This window comes from Rhopilema esculentum, chromosome 14 (assembly GCF_057945365.1).
Source record: "Rhopilema esculentum isolate cy_ngs chromosome 14, ASM5794536v1, whole genome shotgun sequence".
NCBI lineage: Eukaryota > Metazoa > Cnidaria > Scyphozoa > Rhizostomeae > Rhizostomatidae > Rhopilema > Rhopilema esculentum.
In genome coordinates, this window is record NC_142828.1 from 762,320 (window position 1) to 782,241 (window position 19,922).

Sequence of the window (19,922 nt, forward strand, 5' to 3'; positions counted from 1 at the left end):
GTAATCGATCAATTTTAAGAAAATTGCATGTTTTTTGCCCATTTTCAGACCTTTTTTATCATGTACAGTGGTGTAATGCTGCTTTCAAACATAATTCTGGTGCTCAAAATTTGGCAATTTTTTAAGGCTATAGCCTTACATTCTTTCCAAAAATGAAAGTCCCACAAAACCTGAGTTATCGATCAATTATAATAAAATACAGTGGTATAATGCCCTTTTTAAACAATACTCTGGTGATACCTGTTTTCATTACTTTAGCTCATTCATGATTGCTGTTTCCCAGATGAAGTACGAAAAAGTTGTTTTCAAGCCTTTAAAACAGGGAAGATGTGCTGCATTTTGTTCAAGCCCAATATTTTTAATTGAAGTTTGACGTGCTAGAAAACGTTTAATAAGAAACAGCATCTTGACTTTAGCATGAATGTTGCACTTTTATTCCTATTTCGTATAATGCACCAAGGCGCTGTTTTAGAAATTTTCCTGCGTTAGAGATTTCACTGTTTCAAATCCGAAATTTTTATAATTTTGATCTTTAATTTACTTTTGATCTTAACCTTTTTTTGTTCAAAAATTCACACATTACCAAAGCTGGAGATCTTCAACTTTTTTCAAACTCATTTTCAATGCTAGTTTTGGCATCACTGCTCAACCTTTTTGCATCGATGAAGAAAGAGAAAACTTTTGATAGTCATTTTTGCACTTATAATAACATTGACAAAAACCATGGCTATATATTTTTTATACATGACTTCGTAGCATCTTTAAGGACCCAATAAACATTTCTTTTCGAGATAAAAATCGTTCAAAACATCATTATCTGAACCATTTTATGGTATATTTTACACAAATCGAAATTATGATACGTCATTCCTGTCTGCATTTAATAGAATAGAGACAGTGTTCTGAATTCGTATTTTTTTTTGATTAGAGTTTTATTTTCCCCGTGACCGTATGACCATTGGTCACAAGAAATTAATGAAAAGTAACATTTTTCTCACAGGAAACTTTTGTATAGACTATTATAAAGAATTCACCAGCAAAATATTCCTGATGATAACATCTTAAATTCCGTTTTGTATTTATGTATCTTTTGCTTGTCTTCAACAACACAATTTTCATAGCATATTGGAGAATGTCAATTTCCCAAATTCCAAACTACTTGAAAATTTTCTTCAGAGCCTTTAAGGTCACATGAAATCCATGAATAAATAACACACTGGTTTTGCTATAAATATGTTTACTTTGCTGTAGTTTTTATTGATTTTATAATTTCTGTAGTTTTATTTCAGTTCATCATAAATAGCATAGAGTAGATACCTAAATGATATCTTATATCTTAAAAGCACTTGAAAAAAATGTAAAAACGAAAAACCAAACTCTTCAAGAGTTGCTATTACCAGATTTATGGAATGTATGGAGCGACCGTGAAGACCTAAACACTGTACGTCATCAAAATGCCTAATACATCTGAATAATTTATTTCTAACGATGCTTCCAAAATTCATTTTTACAGAAAGCAAGAATAGGAAATTCAAAAATTAAAAACAATAATTTCAAAAATTCACCTCAAACTTTGAAGTAAGGAAAGATATGCGTTATTTTTATAATTGTTCATCTCTGATGCATCTGGGTATCGCTTGTGTAACTTGCTGTTTCACTTCCTTCCTAATGCATGTGACGGGGGAGCAAAGTCTTCTGCAGTAAATGCTCTCAGCCTGTACTCAAGTGCTTTCTTCTCCTCTAACTCATCTCGAAGTTTAAGGGCCTACGGAAAATGCATAAGCAATCCCAAATTATTACACTTATCTCGAGCTTGGGAAGTCAATTAGAATAAAACTAGATACATTGTTCAGAGGTTCTTCTCTTAGCAGTGAACGGTAACAGCTAGAAAAACAAAAAAGGAAGCCAGTATTTTTTCAATGACCATAATTCATCTTATGGAGATCTGCTTTGCAAATCACACAAATGCACAATGCATGTAAGTCGGCAAAGGAACCTCCGTATGAAATTTTCAAAACTGTAAAAAGGTTGAATCCTGAATTCATGCAAAATATTTTCGAACTAAGAACCTCTGATCGATTGTCGTCCACAAGACTTGCAGCACTAAAGGCCCAACCAAACAACTTTCGGTTCAAACAGCCTTAGGTCATGCCTTACCAGAGGAAATAAAATCTGAAGAAAGTCTGATCAAATTCAAAAGGTTAATTTAAAACTGGGATGGGGCAAACTGTACATGCAACATGTGCAAGACTAAATGATTTTATTGTAAATTTGTATCTAAAAAGTATTAAAAATTGTTAATTTGAATTTTTATATTTGTAAATAATCGTATTTGAAAAGTTACTGTGTTGTAGCTTAAAATTAAATTCGATTTAACATAAGATCACAAACAAAAGACAAACAAACAAACAAACAAACAAACAAATAAACAAACAAACAAACAAACAAAAGACAAACAAACAAACAAACAAACAAAAGTATGCAATCTAAATTAGAATTAAATGACGTCATAAGCAGTAAAGGGAGGATCGTTGTATCTTATGAGACTGTTCAGACTAAACTTAGTCTCTAAATATTCACATTTGATGTGTCTGGGAGAGAATGCTGCCATAAAACACGCCTTGCTTAAAATTGAGACATTTGGGAGCGAAGAAACAGCTATTTTTTTAATATTTATCCCAAGCGTTCTTTCGATAGAAGCTGGTCGAATCAACACTGTTCAAGGAAGATCTGCTTATTTCAACAACCTACGAATTACTATTTTAGTCGGCATGCCAAGACCAGTATAACAGTTAGCAAACAATTATTTACCCGATCTAAGTTTCTACGAGCTAGCTCGACTTCTTCCGAAGGAGTGAGTTTGTCATTTGCAGCTCTGTTTATTTCAAGCTTCCGAACGTGGTCCCCTATGCGATCGAAAAGCTCTCTGTCTCGATTTGCTTTGAATAATGAAGCCTTGCTCAGGTTCTGCAACGCATCTGAAACTTGCTGGCCATGCTGCAAGTGTAACGAAACGATAAAACATTAATGTAAAGCTAACGTGATCATAATAGTACTGTCTGGTGTCGGATTGATTGATTGAGGGGCTATGCACCTCTATACAACGGTTCCCTGGCTTGAATTACATAAATTCTAAGCTATTGGATCAATTTTATAATTTGGAACCAAAACTGAACTGCAGTAAACGCCGTTTCAATGAAAATCAAAAGTTTTTGTAAAAAAAGTTTTGTTAACTAGTATCTCTATAAGCAAGAAAACATCAGCAAAAATAAGTTTTAAAGAAATTCAAATATTCTTGCTAAAGGCATTTCAAATGATTTTGTATAATAAAACAATGTCATAAAAAGCTACAGGATAATTAGAATGTACAAAAGGTTTTTGAGAGGACGTGTTTTCAACTGTAGTTTATTCAAGACGGTGCTTTTGGATATTTTACTAAATTACAGCTACTATATAGCAAGAAAACTTGTTTGTTAATAAATTGATGGTATTTTCTAATAATTACTTTCATTCCCTATTTTCAAGAAGCAACTTTAAAATTGGAAAATCGCTTACCTTTGTAGCTGCCTGAAATTCTTGGTCAGCGGTACCAAATGGAGGAGGAGCATGCTCTAGAAAAGACCAGATCGTCGTTACGGCCTAAAGAATTTGCGTTGTTGGAATCAGAGATTTTTTATCACAGTCATTGCAAGTTCATATTGCCCAATTCATTTTTCATAAAACATCAACAATAAAATTCATTAATGTTATCAACGAGGACTTATATACCGAATTTCAGTCCTTGTCTAACTGCGGCCCTGTTCTTCTCTCTTTGCAGCATTTTCGCTTCTTTTCTCCATTCTTCCATTTCTTGTTTATTTCTGCAATGAACTTTTAAATATTAGCTTTATTTCACAAAAGCAATAGGCTGCCATGAATATAACGAGCGAATGTCGGAAAACAAGTTTAAAAGCTTTGTATTCCAATCTTTAGTTTTTATCTTCCTTTCCTAGCTACGAAACAATACATCTTGCATCGCTGTCTCAGTATTACAAGTATTTCAATTTCGCTTTTGTCAGTATCACAAGTAATACGAGATCGCTTTTATTAGTACCAGAAGATTTGTTTTCCCACACAAATCTAATAAGCAACATAAAATAACGACATCAGAACTGAAATAATGAAATATTTTAATATATTCATACACTCTTAAGTTTATTCAGCATTATAATCTTTCCTCTCAAAAAGTTTTAAAATCTTTCCTCTCAACACATTAATAAAAAATTAACAACCATGTTGAATTTTCAAGGGAGTTTTTCAAGGGAGTTGTTCGCCCCCTCTCATCCCCCTCTACCGTCACAACAGAAAACGACTGCCGAAGCTAAAGGAGCCCTACCTTTCCTACTAGGTTTTCATGAAAATCTGTTCATTGTAACACATGCTGGCTTTCTATGGCCCCGACTAATCATCAGGATAGGCCCTTGGATCAACGTCACTATCTCACAAGGACTGCAAAACCTTTGCCTTAATCAGATCGTTTTAATTCGACTTAAACAAAGCTTGGATCATTCTTAAAGCAGCCTTAGAGATTCCCCAGACTTACTTTCTTTGTTGTATAACCGCGTCTATTTTTGCATTCTTAATTTTCTCTTCTGCCTTTCTCATTTCTTCTTGAATTTTCCCTTCAACGGTATCCTTCTTCAACAAACCTGCGCTCATACGCTTCATATTATGTGTTAGGGTATTCTGACTTGCTGTGAAAAATAAATAAACAAATAACGCTCAGAATTGAAAACACGAGTAATTTTGCGCTTTTCTAAATACCTTGCGCAGAGTATGAAAACTGCTTGTCTCCTTCTAACTCCATCAAGGAAGTATAGCAGCCACACTTGCACGCATTTGGGGTGTAAGAAGGGTGTTTTGACCGATCATGGCACAAAATTAAAGAACAATAGAATTCTTAAAAGATGACGTTACGAATTTTTAGAATTTCCCAATCTGGACCTGAAAGAGCATCATAAAATGCCTCTTTCTAAATTTTTAATTTGTTATCAGTTAAATTTGTCAAAATTGGCTGAGATATGGCCACATTGGCACAGATTCTTCCCCCATCCAATCGCTGATATTTGTCTCTGTTCACACCTTTATGAACCGAGCCAAAATAACAGTATTCCGTAAGCAAGCTTTAAATTCTTCATGGGCCATATTTAGAAGATTGTGCCTATTAAGAAGTATCCGAAAGGTTGGCAATGTTTCTTTCTTTTTAGAACATGGAAAACACATGGAAAGTTTAAGCCACCTTTATCCACTTCCATTTCAATTTTTCGGCGTGCTGGAAACTGCTAAGAAACCAGACACTGAGGTGGCGCCAAAAAAAAGATAGCCTGGGTACCAGAGACTCAAGAAACCAGTGGCAAAGAGTGAATGGATGCAGAGAAGCAGAAGGAAAGAGCCTTACCCATTTCTGAGATTAAATAATGAGACTCTGCCACTAAGAGTAGCAAAAAGACGAATACCTGTGCTGCAACGTCAGCCAAAGTCAAAATGTGTAACTTGCCCAAAAACTCTGTTCTCTATTTGAATGTTCTTTTTTCAGTGTTGGCGCACAGGATATAGAAATTATGATGGGTGATTTCAACGCAAAAGTAGGTAAGGCAAAGAAGGCCAAGCGGTTAGATCTTTTGGCCTAGGGCAGCGGAATGACAGGGGTAAATATTTGATCACATGGTGAATAGCAAACAGACTGATTATCTCAAACATTTAGTTTCAGCATCATATGAGGAACTTTTACACTCGAAGAAGTCAAGAGACAGGTATAGAATTCAGATACATTACATTATGGTAAATAACCCTTTAGGAATGGTATAAAAGGAGTAAGAAACATATTCAAGCGCGGACTGTCATAATGATCATACTTTGTTGATGAATGAATTGCATATAAACTTGAAAAAGCTGAAGCGAGGCAAGAGTGAACCCAAGCTGAAGCGAGGCAAGAGTGAACCCAAGCTGAAGCGAGGCAAGAGTGAACCCAAGCTGAAGCGAGGCAAGAGTGAACCCAAGCTGCAATTGAAAACACTAAAAGAGGATGCAAATGTGAAGGCGGAGTTCTGTAAAAGAGTATAAGAGAGATATAAACAGGGTGGAAATGATGACGAAAAATGGAAAAAACTACAAAGAACTTTATAAAAAAGCCCAGAACAGTGTATTTCGATTACGAACATGACAACTAAGAAGAAATAGATGACATCAGAGATCAGATGGAGTTGAGGTGCAGAGAAAAAAGGTACAAATGAGTATAAAAGGCTGAATAAAATGGCTCGGAAAATGTGTAGAACAGTTAAGGAGAAGTGTATTGGGCAGCAGTGTGTAGAGATAGAAGACATGGAGAAGAAGGATGTTCAAATGATGCATGAAAAAGTGAAAGCGGTGACAAACAAGAAGACACCTAACGTGTCCAGTTGTACAAGAATTGAGAATGAAAATGTGCTGATTCAGTCATCAAGTTAAGATAAGGTGGACGGAGAACATTAAAAGTCTATACTCAGATAAAGATAGGAAAGAAAGACCAGAAATAAGAAAAAAAGTCAGTAACAGTAACAAAAGAGGGAACTAGAGATGCCATGAAAAAGACGAGGAAAGGCAAAGCAGTAGGAAATGAAAAGATAACATTTGAGCTGATAGAATCTTTAGGGGATTATGGGCTTGACAAGGTCACTGAGATTGCTACCTATGTGTATGATTCTGAAGACATTCCTGATGAAATGCGTGAATCAATTTTTAATGCCTTGCCAAAGAAGTCAGGAACAATAGATTGCAAAACGCAGAGTAATGTTGAATCGGAATAAGAGTACCATCAGGAGAGGAGTGACGAATGAACAGTTTGGATGCAAAACTGGAAAGGGAACAAGGAATGCAATTCTGTGCCTGAGAACGATTATAGAAAAATCTATCGAAAAGCAAAAGGACTTGTATATATTACATCGATTATGGAGGCATTCGACTGTGAAAAACATGGAAAGCTGATGGAATTGCTAGAAAGGTTAGAGGTTGATGGAAAAGATTTAAGATTGATAACAAATTTGTATTATGATCAGAAAGCTGTTATGAGGATTCAGGGTGAATTGGGTGAGTGGGTAGACACACAGAAAGGAGTGCAACAGGGTTGCGTTCTGTCACCAGATTTGTTTAACTTGTATAAGGACGAAACTCTCAGTAAAATCAGGACATACGATGGTGTAAATCTGAAAGGAACTATGATAGCGTTGACCGCAGACAATTGGGAAAAGCTACAAAGACTGTTGGACATTGTAACAACAGAAAGCGAGAAAATTGGTTTGAAAATAAACTGTGACAAAACGTATGTGATGGTTGCCAGTAATAAGTCACAGATTCCAGAATGTAATGTAAAGGTGAATGGAGTGCAAATGGAGCAAGTTAGTCGATTCAATTACTTGGGCAGTTTGATAACATCCGATGAAAGATCAGATTTGGATATTAAATGAAGAATAGGTCAGGCGAAGAAGGCATAAATGGGTATGAGGAATGTTTTGTGTAAACGAAAGATAAACTGGGTGTTAGAAAGCGTTTGTTACAGTGTTATATCTGGTCCGTGCTACTGTGTGGATGTGAGTCATGGACAATAGGTAGGAATATGGAGAACAAGCTTGAAGAGATAGAAATGTGGTTTGGAGAGGAGTGATGAGGATCTCGTGGATTGAAAAGATGACAAATGAAGAGGTTTGGGGCAAGATTGGAATGCAAAGACAACTGTTGAACACTATCAGGAAGAGACAATGGGGTTTCATTGAACATGAATAGAGAAGAGAAGGGGGATAGAAATGCAGATTATAGGGGCTGAGGTGGCCGGGAAGCGAGCAAGAGGAAGGAAAAGGTTGAAGATGTAAGACTGGAGGATGAAGAAGTTGGGTGTTAGAAATGAAAAGCGACTAGGCGAGATTGCAAGAAATAGAAGAAAATGCAATGAGGGGCACCACTATGATCCGTCTGCGGCATTCGATGTCATGACACTTTGCCATGACTGCCATAAGATTCCATTCATCTTCTATCATCAGGGGTGGATTCAAGCAACAATGATTTGGGGGGGGGGTGTTAGACACTAATCTTGATGCCACACCCTTAAGTTCACTGGTAAATGATGGAAACGCCCATTTTTGGTTTTTACTTTTAAGGTAAAGACAATAAGAAGCAGTGGCGTAGCACGGGTAGAATATGGCTGACCATACTCTACAACTGTCTATTTCCTTCACAATTTGACTAATGTTCATATCCTGAATTGTGTAAGGCGAGGAAGCACTACTTGTAAAAAGTGATTTTCCAAAGTTGTAATAAAATATGTAAAAACAGTAAACAGTATTAAAATGTTTTAAACCAAGTCCGTTCTCCTTGGAGCAAAATCCACGACAAGCATTTCAGAATCCAATTTTTTTAAGGATTGGACTGCTTTAGCATTTTAGTTTTTAGATTTTAGACAGTGCTGTCGGAACGAAATTCATATTGGGGGGGGGGGCGCTACGCTACTGATAAGAAGATAGATAAAGTAAAATCTTGGCGTTACTTTGCTACTACTGACTACCAACAAATTATTTTTACCGAATGAAACAAAATTTACCGAAGGACACAGAAATATTGGGGGTGTCACACCCCCTACACCCCCGCTAAATCCGTCCCTGCCTATAATCTCAATAATTAAGCTTTCTCTGCAACCTTGAGTGATATCACGGGAGCAAGCTTGTAGGCTGAAATCGTTCTTTGCAGTTTGATTCATACTTATTTAAATCATCTATACCTTTTTGCCTTCGCTTTTTCCCTGAATCAACAGAGCTTCCGCTGTTTGACGATTTTCTGGAATTCCAACCAGCACCCTGTGTTTTTTCGATAGCTGACCATTCTGTTTTTTTCTTTGCCTCAGATGGGTGAGAAAATATCGACGAACGAACATTAAAAGGGCTCTTTCCCTCTTCTAAGGAAAATCTGCGTGGCTTCGATGGTCCAAGATCATTTGCTTGATCTCTTTTTCCTTGTGTACTACTTTTCACTCTTCGATCTAAAAGACATGAAATCAAAGTTTAGTCCAACGAAGTGGTAAAGAGCTTTTTAATCATGTAGGGGATTTATATGGATTCTGGTCTGTTTAAATGTGCAAAAGACACCACCATTGAAGAAAAATTGATGCCAACTGAAACAATTGTTATCACGGAAGCAGATTCAACGTGCGACAGTCAAGTAACCAGGAGACTTACGAGCAAAAAACTACTGCGGACTCCCGCTTAAAGTCCCTTGAATTCTGATATAAAAATTCTATTTCAAGTATTTTCTGTATTATGAATCCTCAAAATAACGATATTTTGTCATTACGAACCAAATTTCATGGTCCTCTCGCCGCCTTAAATACCTCTGATATGACAAAGTTTTGAGAACACTTAAGATGTTTTTTAAGCATTGGCTAATGACACAGAGGAGCTGAAAGCAGGAAATGAAATGAAAGCAGAACTTTTTTTAACTTGTATTTGCACTTTGATACCAACAGAGGTAGCACTAGACATAGCATCATTTGATGCATTCTTCACTATATTGAAACATTTCAACTTACAAACAAAGATAACATATCCAAGGTATCAAATGCAGAAGAAGAGAGGGGCTGAAGGTGAAGTGTTGAAATGCGATAAAAAATCTTTCGAAAATGTTTGACAAATATTTCAGAAAGAAGTAACTAACACATTATCAGGCCATCTATTATAGCAACAAGGACTGCTTCACCATTCTTGAAATTGATTTGATGTGATCAATATGTCCACCACGCTACTGCCCCTGCTATTGGCAAATGTTATTTTGATAGCGGGATTCCATTGTGCCAATTTAAGGAGTGGCTTTCACAGAATTAAATGTTTTATGCTTATGAGCTGTTGAAGAAGAATGGCTGTTAGTGTTTCTGATAGGCGAATAAATGTTTGGTTTTATAATATCATATTTAAAAAAGTAGCTGAGACATGACCAGTAAAAGGTAAGAAACTCAACAGTGGATTGCTTTTGTTTGGTATGATTCACAAATTTTTCAACCAATAGACCAAATTAAATTGATATGTTAGGGAAGAAGTCTGTCTTCGCGTGGCTATTGTTTGTCAAATGTTGCACAAAATAGTTTTTTTTCAAGAAGGATTGTTTCGAGGGGCAGATAACTCGGCGAAAATCTCGTACACCTTTGGCAGAAATCCTATTGATTTATCTGAAAATCCATGGAAAAACATCTGCTTTTGTGGAAATCGCAACTGAATTAACATTTGGGTCGTTTGAAAAGTTACATTCAAATTAAATGGTCCAAATCAGAATCTCTAGCAGATTTTTGCGACGCCATTCTTCTTCACTTTCCATGTACTTGTCAATAATCAAGGACCAAACTTTAGGTGTCTTTTTCGAGAACACGATGCAGCACGTGGAAGTTAGCTTAGATCGGATGAACGATGCAGCAATATAAAACATTGCCATTGATAATCATTGATAAAACATTGTATAAAAATAACTCTAAACAGCAATAAAAATAAGTTAAAAACAAACGCCTTCAAGTCTAAATAAATTTTATTTATAGCCAAAAATAAAGAAAATTTTCAAATGTAACAAACATCCATAAAGTACAGTTTCAAATTCATTCAAGTCACCAACAACACAAACTGATTGTACGTGGTAGGGTGTCATCTTTGAAATGGTAAAACGACACGTGCTAGATGCAGCATATAAAAATACCAAAGGATTTTTAATTTTCAAAACTTGTCCTACGTCTTCTTAAAAACTGATAACGAGGTTGATCTGCGATTATTAGATTGCAAGCTACTTTATTCACTTTAGTCAAAATTATTGTATCAATCTGCCTATTACAGTAGAGATATCAACCAGGCAAGTTCCTCTCTTTTCCCTAAAGATCGTACGATGGCCCCTACAAAGGATTAACAGCGATGTAAGAGGATTAACTGTGCAAAATATCAGGAAGAAATCCATGTTTTCTGTCATGTTTTCAGAGACAAATAATCAAAAAATTCAAGGCTTAAACTCAAGTCAAACTCCAAGCAGTAACAGTTGAATATGGAAAAAAGCATTTGAAAACAACGTCGCGTTGGACAATAAGTTTATTACTAATGGAATGCTTGAAGAGGGTTAGGAGATAGGGTTGTGACAAATGAACCTGTTAAGTATGGATGCGAAGAATAAAGTTTCTCGTTGTCTAACTCCAAAAAGATACAATTTTTACACTTTTGTGAAATTTGAAGACGGTACAAAATAGCGGAAACAAAGCATACTGAAGCACTTTTGAATTTTGCGGTACCAAAAACTTACTTTTATGAAAGTTTGGTTCTTCCTTTTTTTTGGATAAATACATCGCCACGACAATACCCTCACCAACCCCTTTTCTCCCCCTCTTCACTATACAAATTTCTCCCCCTCTTCAGCCTGGATCTGCATTTTTAACTGCTTCTGTGACCCTTTCTACTGTTTCTGCGGACATTGTATTGTCCTTATTTAGTTTGAATTTACAAATTATTCTCGATGTCGCGATTCTTCTCAGGTACGGACTCGATCGGCTCATCATTGGCCTCCATTCGCCATCATAACTCCCGCTGTAATAGTGAACCAGCAGATCTCCATTTGCGTCTGGTAGTGATACAATCTTTCCTAAACATGGCTGCCCTGGAATAAAATGTTTCTCTGCAACTTTTATCACTACCATTTCATTTATTTCTAGCCCACTTACATCAACTTTGTTCGTGTCTTGATTCACAGCTGTGTTTCCTTCATTTTCTGGATGTTGTTTAGACTCTTCTTTCTCTTCCATGATCAAATTTTTAATTTCATTATTGCATTGCGTTGCACGCTCCTCAGATGTCCGTCTTTCACTTGCTTCCTCTGACATTTTATTTTCATACTTCAAATCAATAGCACCCGTCTTTGTTATTTTTGCCTTCATTACATTCTTCGCATTTGAATTTCCCTTCGCCTGTTTTTCCTTCTTGCTACCTTTTCCCAGCGTTCTTTTTTGCAATCGAATTGTCTTATCCTTTGACAAAGTCTCCTTAACAAGCTCTTTATTCGAACTCGTCTCACTTTCGGTGCCGTTTTCTTGCTTTTTCACAACTTTGCCTTTTTCGGTTAAACGTTTCGTCTTCCGTGTGCCCAAACGGACTGTTTCCTTGCTTCCGGGTGCTGGTAAGCTATCATGTTTGTCGACGCTTGCAAATAATTTCGAATTCTGACCCTTTCTATCATTCTTTTTGCTATTATTGTTCATCGTTAGGCTTAGACTATCACTTAGAGAAGGCAATCTTAAAGGCGATGGTGGTGTGTGCGTTCGTGGTGTTTTGCGAGCTCTTTCCTCTCCTAGCAAGGAAACAGAGACAAAAATATTATCATATTTGTGCCTTTTGAAAAAATTTTGGTCCATCAAATCTGACATGAAACAGCCAAGAATAAGTTTTTTCTAAAATATAGTTTTTGAGCAAACAGAATTTTTTTGTCTTGAATCCATCTAGGAAAAGAAAGAGCTCGACTGGCTATGTACCGAATGCTCTGAAAGAACAAAGGGACAAATTTCAACAGCATCAACCACACATCTTTAGCTCATTAATGTCATGCAAAGTCCAACTGAATCTTCGCATGAAATTATGACGTCAATTTCGAAGAAAGAATTCATGTACCTGAGGTACTTCTTGAGCTTGGATTGTTTGAGGCAACTGTCTGCAAAGCATCACGCATTTCAGAGAGGTCAACATCTAAAGAAGAAAATCCAACATCCAAACTAAAAGACTACACTCATTTTTAAAAAAAACCATTTTCAAAGAACACAAGCATAAAAAATCATTGATCAAAAGTTAAGTTAAGAACAAAGTTTTAGAAGCATGGGTGTCCTGACAGATGTTTGTGTCTAGATTAAGCTGCAAAAATCAGAGCCAATGCCAATGGGGGGCATGGGAGGGCGCGTCACACCCCAATAAGGTTGTTTGTCGGGAAATCTGAATGCTTGTCGGAAAATGTTAGGACCCTCAACAAGTCACTTCGCAACGACTGGCTGATGATAATCTTCCTAGCTTTTCATATTTTATTGCCAGTAATTTTGCTTTTAATCGATTATTTTATGTTGCATTGTCTGAAAAAGCCAAAGTTGGTCCTTGCGGAAAAATTTAGCGGCCCTCAGTCTTGACTAGTCACTTCAGCAAGAAGGCAACAACACCTTGAGAAATTACATCTAATATATATCTGCATCATCTAAAATATAGCAAAATGGGTTGTACAGTAGGCCAGTAGACCAAAACCTAGCAAATGGGAACTCACAAGCAGATACGCATGCGTAGCATCAACCTACCATTGAAGTAGATATGTTATCGGAAATATTATGATATCTGCCCCCCTATATATCACTGCTGGTGTCAGCCCTGTGCGAAATAATAAGCAAAAGGGGAAACAGTTTTTCAGTCACTGTCAAGCTTAGAGCTTTATTGGTAAGAGATCAATGTTGGAAGAAGGAGCCAAGCAATCAGCAGGGACCATAGAAGCATGGGGAAAGGCCCCAAACAAGTCTCAAATGTGGTTAAAACATGACAAACATTATCTTTTCATTGGTTTTTTAGCATACTGAGACACCTAAACGTTTTAGCACCACATCAATGTGTAGTATGCTTTCTGATCAGTCCCTGGTCAGATTTGCAATAATTTGAAAGATTATTTACCATCGCATATCTGATTTTTCCTGAGCCATTCATCCCTTAAAAATGCAATTATTGTCTGTAAGAAAAATAATAAGGTTTAGAGTTAGCAGAAATAATTTTGGGAAAATATAATCTGAGGGTTTATCTTGCTTCTATCTTGACTTAAAACAGCATTCAAATAGTTTCACATGGACTTGAATAAAAGATGTCCCGAGTCCAAGCTTTTTTCTAATCAAGGACTCCTGAAATCAGTTGTACATGTGACCATGGCAGCAAAACATAATTTTCTCACTTGGTGGAAATCACCATGAGTATTCTATTAATTGTGCATTTATTGTAGATACTGCCATTCATATGTCTAATAAAAGGAAAATAAACCTCAAATGCAAAACAAAATCATATTTGAAAATTGAAAAAAATAGGAAACAGAGCACACACTTAAGTACTTTTCACCTGAAACTCTTCACAGAATTAAAGTTGCATGATGACCAAAAGTAAGCAGAAAACAAATATTCAAGCGTGAATTGAAAGTAACTTGAGAAGAAGAAAGACACATTTGACTGGTTCTTATTAGACAAAATTATGTCATCAAATACAATCTTGTGAGGAAAACAAACCTGTGTTCCTTGTTCAGTTATGTTAGTCGGTGGATACTCTAATGGATTCCCAGCAAGATGCAGCCCAGACAGTGACTTAGCAAAGCCTATATTATCAAGGCAAGTAAAATGATTAAGTCACGTTATCAAAGACAGAGACATAGACAAAGGTATAACTTTGTTAGCCTGACTACCTAAGAGCATATAAAGGCCATTTGGCCTTAAAAATTGGGTTTGGCAAAAGCTTCAGGATCCCAAGAATGTAGCTGCAAAGATTTTTGCATAGAAAATATCTATAACAACCAAGAAGATTGACAACAGTGTTTGTGAGTGAAAGCTACTATGATTTGCTTGAAATTTATAGGCAACATAGATTCTAGAACCAATAGTTCACAGATTCTAGAACCAATAGTTCACAAAAAATTCCTGAATATGATTTATAAAACCTGTAAGGTAAAAATTGCAACAATTGGCATTATCTTTGGCTAATGTTCATCTCTGGCACATTGTAAAAAAACTTCATTGTGCCCAATTTAGTTTTTTTTGCTTTCTAAAAGATTAAATGCTTTTTTCCTCTTTTACATATTTTTGAAATTTTACAAATAAAAAATACTTCTTATGGAAAAAAACTGAATTGTAAAACACATTTACATGACCAAATGTTTTTACTGATGATGCAAAAACCTGAGGTATGCACAAATCTAGCCACACTATATTCAAAGATTTTCCCCTGGTCCTGGCTGATTTGACTAACACAAAGTTCACTGTATCTAATTAAAATTTCACTTTAAATAAAGAAAACAGGTAGATTTTATATCACACTTATTGCTCAAATTCTCTAGGAAAGGAAAAACTTCCAAGTATTAATTACAGGAAATAGCAAATAGCATAATATAAAACATTTTTGAGCAAGTTCAGGAGGATCTTAAACAACATAGTTACCCAGTTCCAATGGTAGGTTCTTCAGATTATTGTTTTCCAAAAGTAAAGACCTGAGAGATCTTTAAAAGATGAAAACAAATATGAATTATATCTTGAGCTATTGCTAGCTACTGTGCTGAAGGTCGTGCAAAGAAAGAGGTTGAGCCATCCTTTATTTGACAACAAGGCAGAAAATTTGTCAAAGCAACAAACTTCTCACTTTTGCAATGGAATTATTTCTCATAGGAGGTGGTTGTCACACACCAACACGTCCACCTGTAGCAATAGCCCTAATTATATATAGTTGAATCATCATCATCAACATTCCTTCTTGCAACAATTTTAACAACCTATGACAGTAAATACAAGAGGGGTTTTTGTAAACACATCATTTTAAATGTTTGCTGAGATTGGTAAAATTTAATTGAAAAAAGGTATCAGAGTAAAAGCCTGTTCATATGGAGAAAGTTGCCCTTGTTGTCAAGGTGAAATGAGAATCTTAGCTAGCCAAGAAAATTATTTTTGACCTTTTATATGCAGACATTTCACCACCTTGCCAGGATAACTTTAGAGCCATTCTGAATGATAAGTGTGGATTGTGTCAAGGATTGCGTGCAACTTAAATCTCTTTCCATTTTGCTGGAAAAACCTGTTCATATGGGATAATATTTCCTCACCTAGGTGGAATCCCAGTGGTACTCAATTTCTCATGTGAACGCTTTTGCTTTTAGGTGTAGCAAAGCTATATGGGGGCAAATCTTGGCTTAAGGGGAATCCCTCTTAACCAGGAAAATGGGCGGGGGGGAATTTACTCTACATGAACAGGCCCTTAGCCTGACAAACTATACAGTCTTATAAACAATTCCAAATAGGTATAACAACAAATAAAAAATAAAACTTAACAGCTACAACTCTGCAAACTTTCTGGTGATCTTTGTTTGGATAGATTTGTTATAGCTCTTATGGTTTAAATGAAATAAGAATTGGCTTATATGATAAAGAAATTTGAAAATACCTGAGTTCACCAATACTAGCCGGCAATTTTGACAAATTGTTGTTCCTCAAATCAAGCCATTTCAAATTTGGAAAATTTGAAAATAAACCATCTGGTAAGGATTTGAGGGAATTTCCTTCGAGGTAGAGAAACTGAAAAATAGTAAATAGACAATAGTAAATTTACTGAAGAAAGATGCAGATAGATGGATCTAGCCAAGAGTGAATTTACAAGGATTGCATCAAAGGTTTATCAGACAGCAGAAATTTGTTGCAGGACTTTGTGACTATTTGGCAGGGAACCTTTTGTGTCAAATATCCATTGCTTCATTTAAATATTAATATTGAATTCATGTTACTTTCTTTTAAAGAATGCTGTTTTCTTGTGATAAATAGCTTTCATTCTGCACTACAAATAAAAAAATCAAGATTAGCTTTGAACTACAATCATCTGGTATTTTCAGGGCCTGTCATACCTAACTTCGGGCATGATTTTCAGCTATAAATCTAGTTCAAGCATACAAAAACTTCATTTCTCTTTTTCCATTAGCCATTCTAGATAAGAAAAAACACTCAAAGACAGCCAATCTTGTTACATCAATTGTATTGAAGGTAAAAAATGCCTGCAAACCTGTATGAATGTGTCCATTATTGTTTATATTTTCTACTGCAATTCACTCCATGCTAGCTTCATAAAATTTTTGCCTCTAGCACCACCGTTAATTTTAATCATTGAAATATAAGATAGTATTCTTACCAGGTATATTAACTACTTGATTCGATGATTAAAACGAGCAGCAAACGTGAAACCTTGAGCAAGATGTAATCAATTTTTCAATAGTATTATCTTGTTTGCTGTACTGATGTGAAAGTAAATCAAAGATCTTAGAGATTTTCAGATCTACCAAGTTTAAACTATGAGTATTGTGTTCAATCTCTTTCTCCTTGCTTATTTAATACAGTGTAAACAAAATGATGGCTGTTGGAATAGCTTTGATCAAAAATCAAGAATCAATAATTAATTCTTAGTAGAATGCCAGTTTTATTTTTTGGACATCAAATATTTAAACAAATTAAGCAGCTTAAAATGTCACTTGCAGTTGTTGCGAACTTTTTCTAAGCTTTGCAGGAAAGTTTGAATTTTTCATTTTGCTGCTAGGAAGTAAATTCCTGTTCAAGCCCTGAACATACTTATCTTTACAACCAAACAACTATGTGATCTACACATACCCACAGTTGCTAGATTTTATGGAAAGCTAATTGTGAAATTTTAGAGGGGGATTCAAAGGGGGCAGAGCTAGCCTAACCTTCTCTTTAAAATGGACATAAAACTTTTAAACAGACGTAAAGTCTTCAATTTCTATGAAACGTTTCACCCAACCAAGCATACTATCACACAGAAATTTGTTGTTGCTGTTCTTGTTAAAATTATCCAACACTTAGAATCATTTAATTATTGGCAAACCTTGATAATAAAAAGGACTTAAAGCATGCCCAGATAATAGCCTAAAATAGCTGCCAAAAGTCCTTGGAACACCCAGCAATTTACGCTGCATTTGATATCTTACATTCCTTTCATGAAAAAAAATAGTTCCGCCCTCTTCCCCCTAAAACAATGTTGATAATTTAGAGAAATATCATAGAAGAAGCGCAAAAGAAAGTGCGTCCTAAAACCCTAAACCGTTTGATAGTCAACCAACATTGTAGGGGAGAGGGGAAAGGGGATGATTGATTTTGACCTTGGAAATTGACGTTAATGTTCCAAGGCTTTTGGCAGGCATTGTGGCCTTACCTCGAGTTTCATGAAATGTGTCAGTTCATCAGGTATCTTTTCGATAGACTTTTTTGACAAGTCAAGCTTCTTCGAACCTAATTCCAGTGCTGCATTTATCGCATCGACAACTTCTCGTGAAACAGATGGCTCTTGCTTCCCATTGTCTTTGCTTTCAGTGGTAGCCATGTATTATTGGAAGGCTAGCTAAGCTAGGCCCTTTGCAGCCTAAACCAGTCTTCTAAAATTAAATAAACAGCATCTTGACCAAGGTTTGAAACTATGCAGTTGGCCTAATATAAGGTCTATATGTCAAACATTCGCGTAGCCCCTCTTGAACATCGAAGCGCACACATATTTTTCAAATTGGTATCTATGCAATGTACCCTAGCAACGCAGCCTCGTTTTGCAACACACAATCTCTCTGTGATTCAGCCACATTTATCACATTCAGCTTTTCATGTTAGGACCCAACGGTCACGTAGAATACGTAGTTGTTATAAGAAACAATTGAAAAAATTGCGCATTTTGAGGCGAAATGTTCATGACAAAAGCTTTGAATTTTCAAGCAATGCACAGTAAAGGGCTTCTCCATACATAGGCATAGCTCCCTAATTACCAGCGATTGGCGGGTCAGACCCGCATCAAGTCTTATAAGCCCGCCTTGGGTTAAACTCTTATAAACCCGCCTTAAAACAGAAAACTGGCAAATTTCTACTGTTGCTATTGTTGCCACAAAATTTTACGCCCTTACCACTGCTGACCCTCTAACGACTCGTACGAGGCACTGGGGCGTCGTACTCCTGCTATACTTTATAAGTGGGTACAACAAAAGCCTTCTTTGGAAATTAGGGAGTACCTCAAAAGCCGACTAAGATTATAAATTGCTAACTAAGAATACAGTTGAGACTAAAGAATATGTGGTTTATGTAGTATTACTATTAATGTAACATTTATATAGCTGAAGGCAATATTATGTATAAACAAAAAACAAACTGAAAACTAATGGAATGATTTCTATCTATCACAATTTCCCGACAAATATTCGGCCACTGATGTAGACCTACCAACTCTCCCGGTTTCCACCCCCCCCCCCCCCAATAGTATCTCAATAGGAAATTTCAGGAAAAATCCACTCGGAGGAAGAAAAGCTTTAAGTATTTTAGAGACCTTCATGTCATAAAATTAATAAAGGATCAAGCAAAGGTAGTTGCTCCGTTGGTTAAATATGATATTCCTTGATATGAATGAAGGTAAACAAACTAATGATTTGAATATTTGAAGATTTCTGCTTAGCACTAAATCGAAAAATCCAGGCCCTCTTTAGGAAAAATTATGTCTTGTGTCCATTTCCCCTAAGGTTTCTCGGTAGAAGCGTTAACTGACAACTGCAATTCACTATGAGCTCCAGATTTGTTTAACATTCGAAAGGCATGCTAAGATGGAAAGAGGGATCTAAATTGACAACCAGTGCTGCATGTTACCTAGCTTCAGAAGTAACTGACAACATGGTATTTCTCAAGACCACGGCGAAATTGTACCAGTTGTTTTTATCTGCTGTTCAATTTGTTTGCAAAAAAATATTTTCAATAGGATTAGGAGGATTGCTTTAGTGAAATATGCTTGAAAGAGTGCATTTTCAAGGGAACTAGAAGCATCAAAATTCGAAAATTTCCTCCTCCTTCGGCGGCAACCATCGAGCCGCGTCGAGTAGTAACTATATCCTTTGCCCGTTCCGATATAGAGATTTGACAAAACTATTAGGAAAATTCCGTTATTATCAAATTAAAATGAAAGTTGCGCATTATAGAGTTAGATTGACAAAATGCATTGCAGAGGTTTGTGACAGCAACTAAAGAATTTCAGACAAAAATTTTTCAATCAGGTAAATTTGTAGTCCACTCGCGACGGTCCTGTTCCTTACCATAAATGAGTACCTGAAGAGGATATTGT

General features: G+C 36.0%; 1 protein-coding gene across 2 annotated transcripts; it reads right to left on the minus strand.

Moving 5' to 3' along the window:
* Positions 1-1,538: 1,538 nt before the first annotated feature.
* Positions 1,539-18,451, minus strand: LOC135696107 (uncharacterized). Of its 2 annotated transcripts, XM_065215389.2 has the most exons (12): positions 17,991-18,407; positions 16,221-16,351; positions 15,227-15,285; positions 14,306-14,391; positions 13,710-13,764; positions 12,681-12,755; positions 8,786-9,043; positions 4,583-4,733; positions 3,769-3,860; positions 3,556-3,611; positions 2,812-2,997; positions 1,539-1,765 (listed from the first exon to the last, which is right to left on the minus strand). In XM_065215389.2, exons 1-12 carry the CDS (start codon positions 18,156-18,158, stop codon positions 1,655-1,657), a joined length of 1,428 nt encoding a protein of 475 aa, XP_065071461.2. In that variant the 5' UTR covers positions 18,159-18,407; the 3' UTR covers positions 1,539-1,654. The 2 variants fall into 2 exon arrangements, with proteins under 2 accessions (XP_065071461.2, XP_088968525.1); XM_089112399.1 differs by lacking the exons at positions 1,539-1,765; positions 2,812-2,997; positions 3,556-3,611; ... (1 more) ...; positions 4,583-4,733; positions 8,786-9,043 and adding an exon at positions 10,486-12,363 and having other exon boundaries at positions 17,991-18,451.
* Positions 18,452-19,922: the final 1,471 nt, after the last annotated feature.